Source organism: Anabas testudineus, chromosome 9 (genome assembly GCF_900324465.2).
Source record: "Anabas testudineus chromosome 9, fAnaTes1.2, whole genome shotgun sequence".
Classification (NCBI taxonomy): domain Eukaryota; kingdom Metazoa; phylum Chordata; class Actinopteri; order Anabantiformes; family Anabantidae; genus Anabas; species Anabas testudineus.
The window spans coordinates 15,180,279-15,192,751 of NC_046618.1; the positions used below are offsets into that span (position 1 = coordinate 15,180,279).

General features: G+C 40.1%; 1 protein-coding gene across 2 annotated transcripts in view; it reads right to left on the reverse strand.

Moving 5' to 3' along the window:
• Nucleotides 1–12,473, reverse strand: part of pde4d (phosphodiesterase 4D, cAMP-specific) — a 78,538-nt gene that overhangs the window by 35,488 nt on the left and 30,577 nt on the right. Inside the window, exon 1 of one of the 2 annotated variants that reach the window (XM_026342748.1) lies at nt 10,926–12,064. The exons of the other annotated variant lie outside the window; for it this stretch is intronic. Within the exon in view, the coding sequence (XP_026198533.1) occupies nt 10,926–11,014 (89 nt within the window). The 5' untranslated portion in view covers nt 11,015–12,064. Of the gene's footprint in view, nt 1–10,925; nt 12,065–12,473 lie in introns of those variants that run through there. 2 annotated transcript variants of the gene reach the window in all.

Below are 12,473 nucleotides of genomic sequence, written 5' to 3' on the forward strand. Positions count from 1 at the left end.
ATACACACACACACACACACTTCTCCTGCTAACTCTCAAAAACACAAAACCTGTAACACAAGCATATGTTTGCCTGGCTGATGAGTTGGCCACACACTGTCAGCGACTGCAATGAGCTGTGAAAGAGAATCAGGTGATGGTGCGACTGGCGTCACTTAATGTCCCTGAGGCTCAAAACCATAAGACCATAACCACTGTATCTGAACATTGAAATGTGTGATGTGGGAGTTTAGTGTGTTCATTTTTTAAATAATACAATACAATGAAAATTACATTTCAAATTAATCCAATGAATATGTTTCATGTTGAGATTCAACCTGGGAGAAAATTCTACTATTATATTAAACTATATTATTTTGTACTATATTATACTACTTAAGTAAAGAGTAAAGTATGATTCTGTATAGTCACGTGTGTCTATTTGAAACAATGACATTTTGGATGGCAAGTAACCTGAAATATATTTTACCTCAGGGATCGGAAGGAAACACAAAAAGAAAACAAATGTAAAGAGCTTCATCTTGCAGACTATTTACTGATTAAAACAGCAGACAGGAGTGCTATAGGTTAAACTAAAAGTGCATAAACTGTAACTAAATGGCTGTAGAAATATGGAGAGAACTTTACGAACAAGTCTTCAATCTTGACTGGCAGGATCAACAAACCTTGACACTAATATACTGATACTAATACTGCAGGGACACCTGTGGTCAGGTACTGACACTGAAACTATATATTTTTTAATTCTTTAGCTTACGCTTTTCTTCCAACTGTTTTTTTCTCTCATCAAACTATATTTAATAATTTCCAAATATAGAGATGCTTTAATTTACTGGATTGGGTAATGGTCATGGTGTGACCAATCTGCAGGTAAAGGGAAATATAAGCCTTCACACTCCTGTCAACAAAGCTCGGGTATTGAAATTTATTAAGAAACAAGTTGGAGCAAAGTGAAGCAAAAACATTTACAATTTGATCCCAGCTTTCAGTGGTTTAATCTTCTACAAATGGTACATCTGGCACATTTTGTGCAAAAAGGTCCTGAAGATTATAAACCTACTGTTGTCTTATGGAGGCTAGGCTTCACAACAACAGTACTGTGCTCTGTCCTGCACTTTAAGTTTCTTTTAATGCGATGACATAGGGCAGTAAGAAGAAGACACAGCTAATATGACTCAAGAGAACTCCAGCAGATGGAACCCATGTAACAAGAGCAGTGACTAATTCTACAGTGTCTTCCCTCTGAATAAAAATATTAAGATGGATTTTGAGGAATTAAGAGATACAGGAAGGACAATGGCAGCGTATTTAGTTGGCACTTTGTGGCAAAGCTTTGTACACAGACAAACAGAGACAAGTGACAAGGAGGAGAGGGATTTGCTTTCTACCTATCTGTCAGGTTTAACAGCACAAAGCAAGACGCTCTATTTGAACTAATTAAAATGTCTCAGAAAGCAACAGTCAGTTGTGTGATAAAGTATAATAAAAAAAAAAGCTATAAACTGTGGCTTAAAGGTGCTGTTGCAGCTTAGTGCCATGGCAACTGCACCTCCACTGCTGTTGCAAGAAAACTGAATATGATTCCAGTGATTGGATATTTGTTTTCAAGTATGTAACTCAGCAAAGGTAATGTGATTAAGAGACAACAATGGAATGGTAATGAAGATTCATGCGGCGCTGCATTTGTGTAAATGGAATAGCTCTCAGCCAGTCACGCTGCTTGAAAGCAGCTGTCATGTGTGTCAGGCAGCAATTCCTTCGCCTCAGCGAGACTTGCACTTCCTGCCTGCCTTTACAGTCCCCTGCTAGATTCATGTTTATAATGTGGTTGCCATGGTGACCTGGCAGAACTCAAAAGGGACAGGTAGGTCCTGACAACCAATCAGCCTTCAGTTGCTAAGGACACGATGGCAGATTGTGTAATGAGAAAATGAGAATGACAGCAACTCAAAAGGGTCAAGGATGGAAAGCTGCAGAGAAGAGTTACAATGGGCATTAACTGCGAGCTCTAAGGATTTACACGTTAGCATACCCTCAAAATGATGAACCCAAACACTTCTTTATAGGATGTGATTCATGCCAAGAAATTAACTATTCACAGCACCCACTTAATATTTCACAGCAGTCATGCATGACTTACCTGTGCTCTATTTATACCTCCTGACTCACAGACTGGGGAGAGAATTTAAGCTGGATGAACTATTGGTTTTCTCACAGACCCGGAACACAAAGGAGAATAGAAAGAAAAAAGAAAAGTCTGCAGAAGTGTGACCTCTGAAGATAAGACTAACAAAAGCCCCTACTTGTGTGGTGCACGTGTATACTGTAAGTGTTTGTGCGCATCTTGCTGCATCCCCTGACAACATGGGTGTGTCGTGATGTATTAGGGCTGGAGCGCTGCTGCATAGTACCAATGTGCAAAACATGTACTGACACCAACATGAGGACATCTGTCTCGCAGCAAAGAAACGCTTTTTTCATCACACCCCTCAGAGTCATGTACTTATCTGAAGCCTGGTAAAGTCTGACTTCCAAAATATAGAATATCCAAGAGGCCATTTGTAGAAAACCTAAAACCTAAAGGAATGTTAAGAACATCTTAAAAGAAAAATAATTATCATGTCTACATTACTACATTAGGATTATTAAACTTAATATCATGTAAACAGAGGTGTTGTCGCTAACAGTCAACTGCAGGAATGGCTGCAGGACTGACGAAGGCGACTGTTTACAATACAGACTGAAGTTATTCAAGGGGTTTATAATCTTGGAAACAAACGAAAAAAGAAAAAAAAAAACAGTATAAGTAGCCTTTGTTGGTTCAAGCCAAACATGACCAGTGTGTTAGCAATTAATCTCAAAAGCAAGTCTGTTAATGAATTTTCCTGAGCCATGTAAGGAAAAGAACAGCACAACAAAATCCTCACATGAAATATCTTCTTAGTATCCCCTTCATTAGCCTGTGTGTGCGTCTGTGTTTTTGGAAACTGTGCAACTGTGCAATGACAGCAAATGTTGAAAATTAATATCCTAATATGCCAAATATGTGTCATAACGGATTCTCATTATCTGGGCTGCCGACCATTCTTAAGCTCTTTGAAGATCTGCTGTTAACTCAACTCGACACATTTTACACTCACTTAAGAACATCGTAGACTTCGGTTTGCCAGCACACAGTCGGTTTGTTGATGGGCACATTCATGGAGAGATGCCCACGGACTGCACAATTTTCTCAATAGGCTTTTACATATCACACATGGACATGCACAGTTCTAGCTGTAGTGCACCACAAGCACATGGTGAAGCTAATAGGTTTAACTTGGCAGCCGTCCCAGTGATGTCAGAGTAATCCCTCATTAAAACCCTGATGACATCACCACACTGGTGAGAGTCTGTGAGAGCTCAGGCTACATGTGTATGGAGAAGTTTGTAGAGAGAGAGAGTGTGTGTGTGTGTGTGTGGTGTCCCTTATGCATGTATGTGTGTGTGTGTGTGTGTGTGTGTGTGTGTGTGTGTGTGTGTGTGTGTGTGTGAGGGATGCCCTGCCAGTGAGTGCTAGGGATGCCATTCCTGCAGTTCAGGTAATCCAGGTTAAGATGTTCCTCAAAACACGTACAGGGAACACTGTGGCTATCTTAATTATATTACGTCCTCATATGCAGATTATTAAGTAAGTCTCCCCATTCACGCAAACAAAAAGAGATGCGTAGGAACCACTTAACCCCATGTGTAGACATTTGCAGGCTGCTACAAACTATTATTAAGCTTTTATTGAGTACCACTTCAAATAAAAAAAAGAAAAACCCCACCACACCAAAACACCCAAACTCAGCTGTGTTTTACCTGCTTGAGATGATAAAATAGAGACATTTCATACATTTTGAATTGTGCATTGTGTTGCAAAAATGTCTTGCAATGCAAATGCAAAGCTAATAAAGAAGCTAAGATTTTACATGGGCACTGTTATATAATTCCTATGAGCTTAAAGTAAGCTGAACTTTCCTCCTGTGTCAAACATATGTCCAAAATAGGTACTGTATGTTTTGGAGTATGCACATCTTAATAAGACCGTACTTCTAGTTTTTTAAGATATTTTTGTGGAAATGTGCCTTTATGTGATAACAGTAGTAGTAGAGTCATGAAATTAGGGACACTAAGGTGTATAGATATTGCTAAAGACAATGAAATATCAACAAAAATAAAAACAAAGCTATATTTTGATGCTATAGTAAGTGAACTGTGGAAAAATCACACAGTCAAACTGATGCAAATAAATATGAAAATGAAGAATGTAAATAATGTATGTGCAAATAAACGGGTGGCACAGGGAATATTTCATGGTAACTTTACCTAGATGAGAGAGCAGGAAGATTATAAAGTGGGCTCATTAAGGACATGATCAAAATGAAACAACTAAAGAGTGAATGACTTTTCTGACAATGTGGATGCCAGGGTCTGAATTTAGCATCAACACAGTTTTCAAAGTACCGTTATCTCAACACAATAGAAGAACATTTGTGCTGGACATAAAACAGGACCTTTGCAGCAGGAATGTGCTGCTGGAAAAGAACAAAATTCCAGTGGAACAGTTCTGGCTGATAGCACCACATTAAATGAATGAAGTGCTGTCACGAACACACTGTTCATTCCTGTCCTGCTGAGAGACTGTTATTCTACACCCTGCAATGTGAGAATCTTTCTTACCGGATGGATGAGAAGAGTAACAGTTAGGGCTGTGCAAGTGGGAGTGTATTTCCTCTAAGGAAGCTTTGTACAATTGAATTCGTAATGTGCCAATGCATGCAAAAATACAAAGGAAGGTGAAATATGCAGACTAAACAATGATAATAAAAAGCTATGCAGAGATTGGAGAGGAAGCGTGATATAACGCACCAATCGGTGGAACAACTGGGAAAAGCAGTTAAAAGTTAACTTTAGTTTTTTTTTTTTATGAAGCATTAACTCGGATCTAATACTATAAATAAACATCTCAACAAGTTATTCACCTTCCTTCACCACTTTCCTAGCACGCATCAAGTGGATTTATAATACTGTACAAGTCTATAATAATTCTAAATCGAGCCAGGTATGTGTACACGCGTGTGTGCAAGGGGACTCCCTCTCTCTGGCTAAGCCTTTCTAATCCGTTTGTATGCCTCCCCATAAACACTGTCGTCATCATGGCAATCCTAATCATCATCATGAGCAGTTCCCTCCTGAGATAAACATCGTCATCACCGTGCTTTCCTGTAAATAAGAGGTAATTCCCACTACGTTTGTAATGTTTTATGTCTGTAACGTGGACCACAAGTGAGGGTGCTGAGCTATAAACAGTTAACCGAGTCTGAGATTTACTGAGAGTGAGTGTAATTTTCTTGAATAAGTCAACACATGTTTGGAAATCTAAATCTAAAAGACACAGACACACACACAAACACACACTCCTAAACAAACACACCCAGGCAGAGACCAAGCAGTGAAGCATAAACCCATCAGTGTTAGTGTATTTTAAAGTAAAACTCTGGGCTGGGCCTCCACATGTTTCCTGAAAATACTATTCTCCACATGTTGTTTCTTTATGGCTCTACAGTATTTTCTAGCTAAGTATACAACAAGTCACTCTCAGAGAGCTACTTTGTTCCTGCAGGAAAGGCTCTGTCCACAATAACATCTGTTGGGTCAAACGGTGACGTACACAGTTGTGAAGCAACACGCAGTCTCACCAAAGACTGAGTAATGATATTTCCTCATTTACTGTATTTTGCCACTGAATCAGCAGTAACATTTGAATGTCAGGAAAATGAGGAAAAAAAAAATCTTCCCATTTGAGATTTCATATAGTCCCCAGTATTTAGTTTAAAGTATCTTTGTAAGGAAGTACAGATTAATAACAGATTAATAACAGCTTAATTACAGATTAATTTGCCAATTACATTTCTGACTAATTGTGTATACTGTAAGTGACATCTTTAGATGATATTTTTTGTCCATCCAGCAGTCTAAAGCTAAAGATATGGTACCGGCTCAGTCACTCAGACAGCTTTACAATACAGGATCAAGCAAAAACTAAGTTATCATTTACCTACAACCCACCCCCACCCATTATCATCTGCCATTGGACAGGTAAAACCAGCTCCCCACAGCCCAAGTTTAAGCGTGTTACCTTTCTATTTTTGATTTATGCTGAGCTCACACAAGCACTTGCAGCTATCCCTCGCCTCCAATATGTCTGGCTGTCATGCTGTATTCTTATTGATCTGCCCATCTTCTTGCCTCTGTCCCAGAGATGAACACAAGATTGAATGCCCTATCTAGCAGCTGCTGTGTGGACAGCAGCAAGAGACAGCACAGGCTGAAATGAATAAAAGTGAAATGAAATGGGTATTTAAAATGAAAATGACGTCAAAGCTGCCTGGAGGGCCTCTGTGAGGAACTGTGGCTCTTGTATGCATTTCACGTGTACTCCAATAAACAAGTTGTATAAGCACGGTGTCATGTAGCCACACCTGTTGAAGCCACTTCGGCAGGTGTGGCTACTATTGTGTGGCTAATATTGGTTGTTGTTTTATTTTATAATGCTGAAAGAAATTAAATAAAGAGGACCAAGCCTGACTTGTTTTATTTGTCAGAGTAAGAAATATATTGCATACGGTTAACTATTTGGTATGCTGTAATGAGTGATGATGGCTGTGGGTAGATACTGCTTATTCTACACTGCAGCTGAAAGAGTGTGAATGTGTGTTTGGGTTAGAAAACACATGAGAAGAGGTGTACATACAAGAAAGTAAAAAGGAAAAGGCATCAACTGTAAATAAGAGGCAGAATAACACAGTAAGAAATCCAAGAGCATCAGTGTGTGAAAGACAAAGTGGGAATCTGTGAAGAAGAACTGCCTGGCTTGGGTACGAAGAGTCTTCTGCCAGTAGTGACTGATTCAGCTCAGACAAACACACATTAACAGCAAGATACCCAGCAGAATAGGTGTGAAATAATAAACTCATGGGCTAATTGAAAGTCCTCTAAGAGTGAGATTCCTACTGGAGTCTTTGTGAGCAACACCAGTGCGTTCTCCCCTTCATGCACATTAAGCAGAGCCTCAAATGTATCAGAAAGAACATGTCTGTCATGCTTCAACTAACTTCATAATCAATTTAACACTACACTGGGAAAGCTGGAGTACACCATCATCCTAAATTTTATAATAATAAAATAATAATAATAATAATAGCTGCTGCAGTATACTACAGTTGTTTCTGCCACTACTGAACCCAATCCAATCCAAATGTGTTTTTAGTCATCTTCTTGTTAGTATGCTCTGGCCTTTAAAAAGTGTAAAATATTCTGTGTATCGTGTACAGGTCCAGGAGGTTATCAAGAAGGTATAAAATTACACTGAAATTGAATGAGGTGATACTGTCTCTGTGGGAGGTGAAACGCAGCATACTGTGAACTCAAAATGTGTTTTCTGCTTTCTCACAAATCCCCTTTCCTTCACGGCACACACAACACACATGTTTCTGAGAGGGAATGCAGTGGAAGAAAAACGTCGAGAAGAAGGGAGCATTAGACTGTGTGGCCTTTAAGGAGGAGACTGCAGAGCGCCCTTAATAAGAGTGAGTAAATCAGCATCACCCCGCACAGTAGGCAGGCAAAGATTGATGCTGTAGGTAAGCAGTGGCTCTGTATTGTGCGTGCACACACGCACGCACATTCATTGCTTGTGGTCCTATGGGATAACAGTGAGTGATGACTTTGTCTTCTCAAACCTGACAGCGGGTCTCTGGTGTCTCCAAAAAGCTCATTCTAAAAGCTCCACCTCAGTCCCGCCAAAGTAACTTGGAGTGGAAGAAAGTAATCTAAAGTTTGGCTTCGAATGACCCAGCATGGCTAGAATCAATGACGATGTGCAGAGTGAGAAAGCCTCACAGAAACGAGATAACAATGCCTCGTGCCTTGTTATCTTACTGATAAAATGTGGTACGTCGGAGGCGGCCACCCTTGGGGCCACTAAGCAAGAGGAAGAGAAGGGGGGTGGGGTGAGGGTGAATGATGCCCTTTAATAAGTTGCATAAAAAAACACTAGGACAAACACAAAAAATACATATAGAAACAATTTATCCACTAAATGTATGCACCATGCAACACTTAGGAGGGACAGGGAGATGCAGCAGTCCTGTTTTCTAAAAATATCCCTGTCTATTCTCTCCCCTTGGTATCTGAGGCGCGGGATTGACTTAATTGGATTACTACACAACACTTTTCATTTCCTTTCTGGTTAGTGTTTAATGAAGTTTAGACAATCATACAGCTCAGTTTATTCATCGTGGTTCTGTCTGTAACACTGCACATTTAAAAATGCAGGATGAAGATAGAGTGCTAGTTATTACATTGCTCCTGAGAGTCTCTACACTTTATGTATGATTACGTTGGCAGACTAGAAGCATAGGGATCGATAAACATGCTGACTGTAACAATAATCCAACTATAATGGAGTCTAGCCTGCTGAGAGAGCATTTGCTCATGATATTCTTTGATGCAATTCACTGTTGAGTGAGTCCAAATGTGTTGTTCATTAACATTCAGTGTTCAGCACTTAGATTTTTGCATTCATACCTAAGTGAATCCATATATACATGTATACATTTGCCATGACCCATCTTTTTTTGCAGAGACAGAGCCTTTGGTATTTACGCCTTTTATACCCAGTTTATACCCAATCAACTATTGGGTTTATTGTTATCACCCAGATAGGTGTCACATGAAAAATGTTATAAAATCTCAACATGTCTCAACATCTTTTTGGAGGATGTTTTTTTTTATACACGCGAAAACAAAGAAAATCTTTTCTTGTTCAACCAAAACTGACAAATCATAGATTTTAAGTTTCTAATACACTTTAGAAAAGTCTAAAAAAAGTATTCTGGAAATGGTGTTTGCATATTCTAGACAGTGATGTGTTTATTTTGTGTGACTGATTATTCATTATTACCTTGGTGTAATCTCAAAATTCTCTCAGTGCTACTTGGCTTGCAGACAGGTCAGGTCTGATACAGAATAAAGTGGACTGGTCCATTATCAAGGTACAATGAATAATACAGATGTTTCTGAAAGCTCCACTGGACTGGTGCACACTCACATACTGTACACTATAGTGGTGCAGAGCTTTACTATGAAGAGAAGAAAAGCCTGCCTGAGGTTTAAATGGAGTCTGACAAGCACATCTCCCATTTTCTAGAGACTAATGCTCAACTTTGACAACCTTGACTGGCTTGAATTACTGTTCCAACATCAACACTAGATTTGCTACATCCATCCAACTCAGCAGCACAATACATTGCAAAAGACAGTGAATCATTCGTTGGATTCCTCACAAATTAATAAAAAGCAACAAGGTAACGTATAAAAGCCAATGCATATCAACATAATTTCTCCGTTTTTCATCGTAATTGTTCCTGTGACACACAGCATGATAATTCATACTGGCAAGTGTGAAGAGATTTAAAAAGAGGAACAGAGATGTTTAGCTGTGTTTCTGTTTTCAGTATGTTCATGGATTACCAGCAAATATTTAACACCACTTCCTGATTGAAAGGCCAGCCCTCCTCTATGTGTGTACATGAGTAAGTTGAGTTGCTGGGTGGATACGCTTGTGTGTGTTTGTATGACTTGACAGCTGCGTAAAGTTCATTTCTTTCTGTGTTCCATTTATTTTACCACAGCTCTATTTTACAGACTCTGCTGAAAAGGTCAGTACATGGTCCTCCATTTGCTCAAGTCAAAAATCTACTCATTTTATAGCATGAGTTTTGCTGAATTTAAATCTAAAACCGATTTAAATTACATCATTTTAGGCACATCTCATCTTCTGAAATATGAACAGATATATCAGAGGAACCAAAGGCTATTAACGAGTACAACTTGTGCCAAATAATGTAAATTGCATTGACATCCAATCCAGAGATCATATTTTTGCATCTTCCTGTCTTTACATGCATGGTACACCAGTGTAAAGAGGGAAATGATAAAATATGGTATGCATGTCTGTGCCTAGCTTCAAATTTAATTAAAATACAGAGTGCAGAGTATAGCCAAAGGCCTAGGGCTGTTTGTGACGGAAAGGAAAACACAAACGTGGCCATGACTGTGCAGCAACAGAGACATGTGTATGCATGTGTAGTGTCACACCACAGAGAAATGTAAAAATAAAGAAACAGTTGACAGACAGGTCTGAAACATAGCAACAGAATCTACTTTCTCAAGGCTGTGACTTGTTGAATGGGCTTGAAATCTTTTTCCTGATCGGCAAGAAAAACATACATCACAGCAAAACCACTGTTGGAAAAATGTGCATTGTTCATATCCCTATAGCCCACTTTTATGACATCACTGACTCCTCTGTGTCCCTCCCAGTTTATAATGTAGCTGGGAGACAACTTATTCCCATAAGACACCCAGCCTAAGTATGACTAATCAAAACAAGACAGCAGAAAAACCCAGCAACACTGCACATTTAGCAAGACATTTTTTTTAAAGTAGCCGGCTCTGATTATTACCTCTGTGTTTCACCACATGCCCCACCCCCACCCTGTTATGGACCTACGCAAGCATTTAGTGTGGGAAAAAATGACAGGAAATGTCTGGCCCATTTAACAATAAATTTCCCTGAATACATCTGAACCGATCTGGGAGAATATGACCCTGGGCTACGCTAAGCTACCCTTAAGGGATCTCGATCCCTATGCCACAAAAACAACACTCACACCCACAAATGAATGTGCATGCCAGTTCACATTTTATGTACTTAAAATAAACTCCCTGCACACCCTTTATTGTGCACAGAGTGAGACAACAGCAATAAACTGACGAAAAAGAGAAAACTCAAAGAAGTTCAAACTGATCCTTAAACCATCATCACCAATACTCACCATATCCAGGAGTGCCTTCTAAAAGGAAAATGGCTGAGATGCATCATGGATCTATCATTGGGAATCCCTGGACATTGTCCAGGCTTCATACCAAGGCTGTGTCTGGTCACCCTGACGGTTAACCTTTCACCCTTTGAGCCCCTGTATATATGTAGCTATCTATCTACAGATACTGCTCCACAGTACCCACAGGCCCCAGCACAATATGTAGTGTCCCATGCAGAATTCCATTGCTGTGATGCACCCATTCAGCCCGGTCTTCCTGTACAGAGTTCCTTTTGAACTTCCAGCCTCACTGCTTGGGTCTTAGGGCATCACTCCAAAAAGTGCCGGCTGACATCCATCGAGAGCATCTTAAAAATCAAACTATATAGCACCGTAAAATCCATTGAGTTCCAGAAGTGGGAAAAAAAAAAAATCCCAATAAATGTAATAACAAAAGTGCACAACATAAACTACAAGGGGCTGGAAGCAGACTCCAGCCCGGTGTGAAGTCTGTTTTTTCAGTGAGAGAGAGTCTCAGCAGTGAGAGCACACAGGCGGCCACCCAGCGGGACCAGCTAAGCTCTCCAGCCACTGCTCTTTTTTCCGTGGGATTCTTCCGGCAAAGGTTTGGAAATCACTGTCCCACATCCACATGGTGAACCAGTTCATGGAATCATTCCTCCAGAACAGCCAGTGACGACAGTTGGAAAGGGAGTCGTAGTCACATCAGCATGACAGAGCATGTTACACACAGAGCAAGTTACACACTCACATTCGCTTTCATTCTCTCAGCTTTGCTCCCTTTTGTCTCTCTGACTTTGCGTCTTCTTCTCTGATCTGTCCTTTCCAAACCTCCCGGGGAGGGAAGTGAGGAAATGGGAACAGATAAAAACTGAAGCATCTCCTTGGTGTCTCCCTGTCTCTCTGTCTCGCTCATCTCTCCCCCTCCCTCCTCGCTCCAGTAAGTGGGATGTCCTGACCCTGTGTAAGAGGTGTGTCTGCTCCTTCGGTATCAGCTAAACCTATTGATCCTCTTACCACATGCTGCTCTTCATTCAGGAACACGTCTTCACATGTACAATTTAGAAGTGCACATATACAAACACGAATCCTCCACTGTGTACAGTAATGTGTACCAAATGTTGACAGAAGCAATTCCCCTCATTTCCTCCCTTTAAATCCTTCCGCTTTTCCACACTTCTCTTCTTAAGAAATGTGTATTTGTGTCTGCTACAGCCCTCCTTCGACTTAACAATGCAAGCACTCCTGTTTCCGTCAGTTTGTTGTTTTCGCCACCGTAAGCACTCCCTCTTTCTGTTTCTCTTCTGTGCAAGCCAACCATGAAAGTTCAAATCCCACAACTAACACAATACTGTATATGCCATGACATATAGTCTGGGTGTGTATGACTATAAGCAGGGGCACCTTTGTTTCAATATACTTGTTATACAGGATGTCATTGCCCTCACTGTAGAATAACTAGTGCCTTCAGGTTCCACATGTAGTCTGTGATCTTGTGTATAACCCATCAGCTAGAGTAATTGTCAGCGTCTTTTATATCCA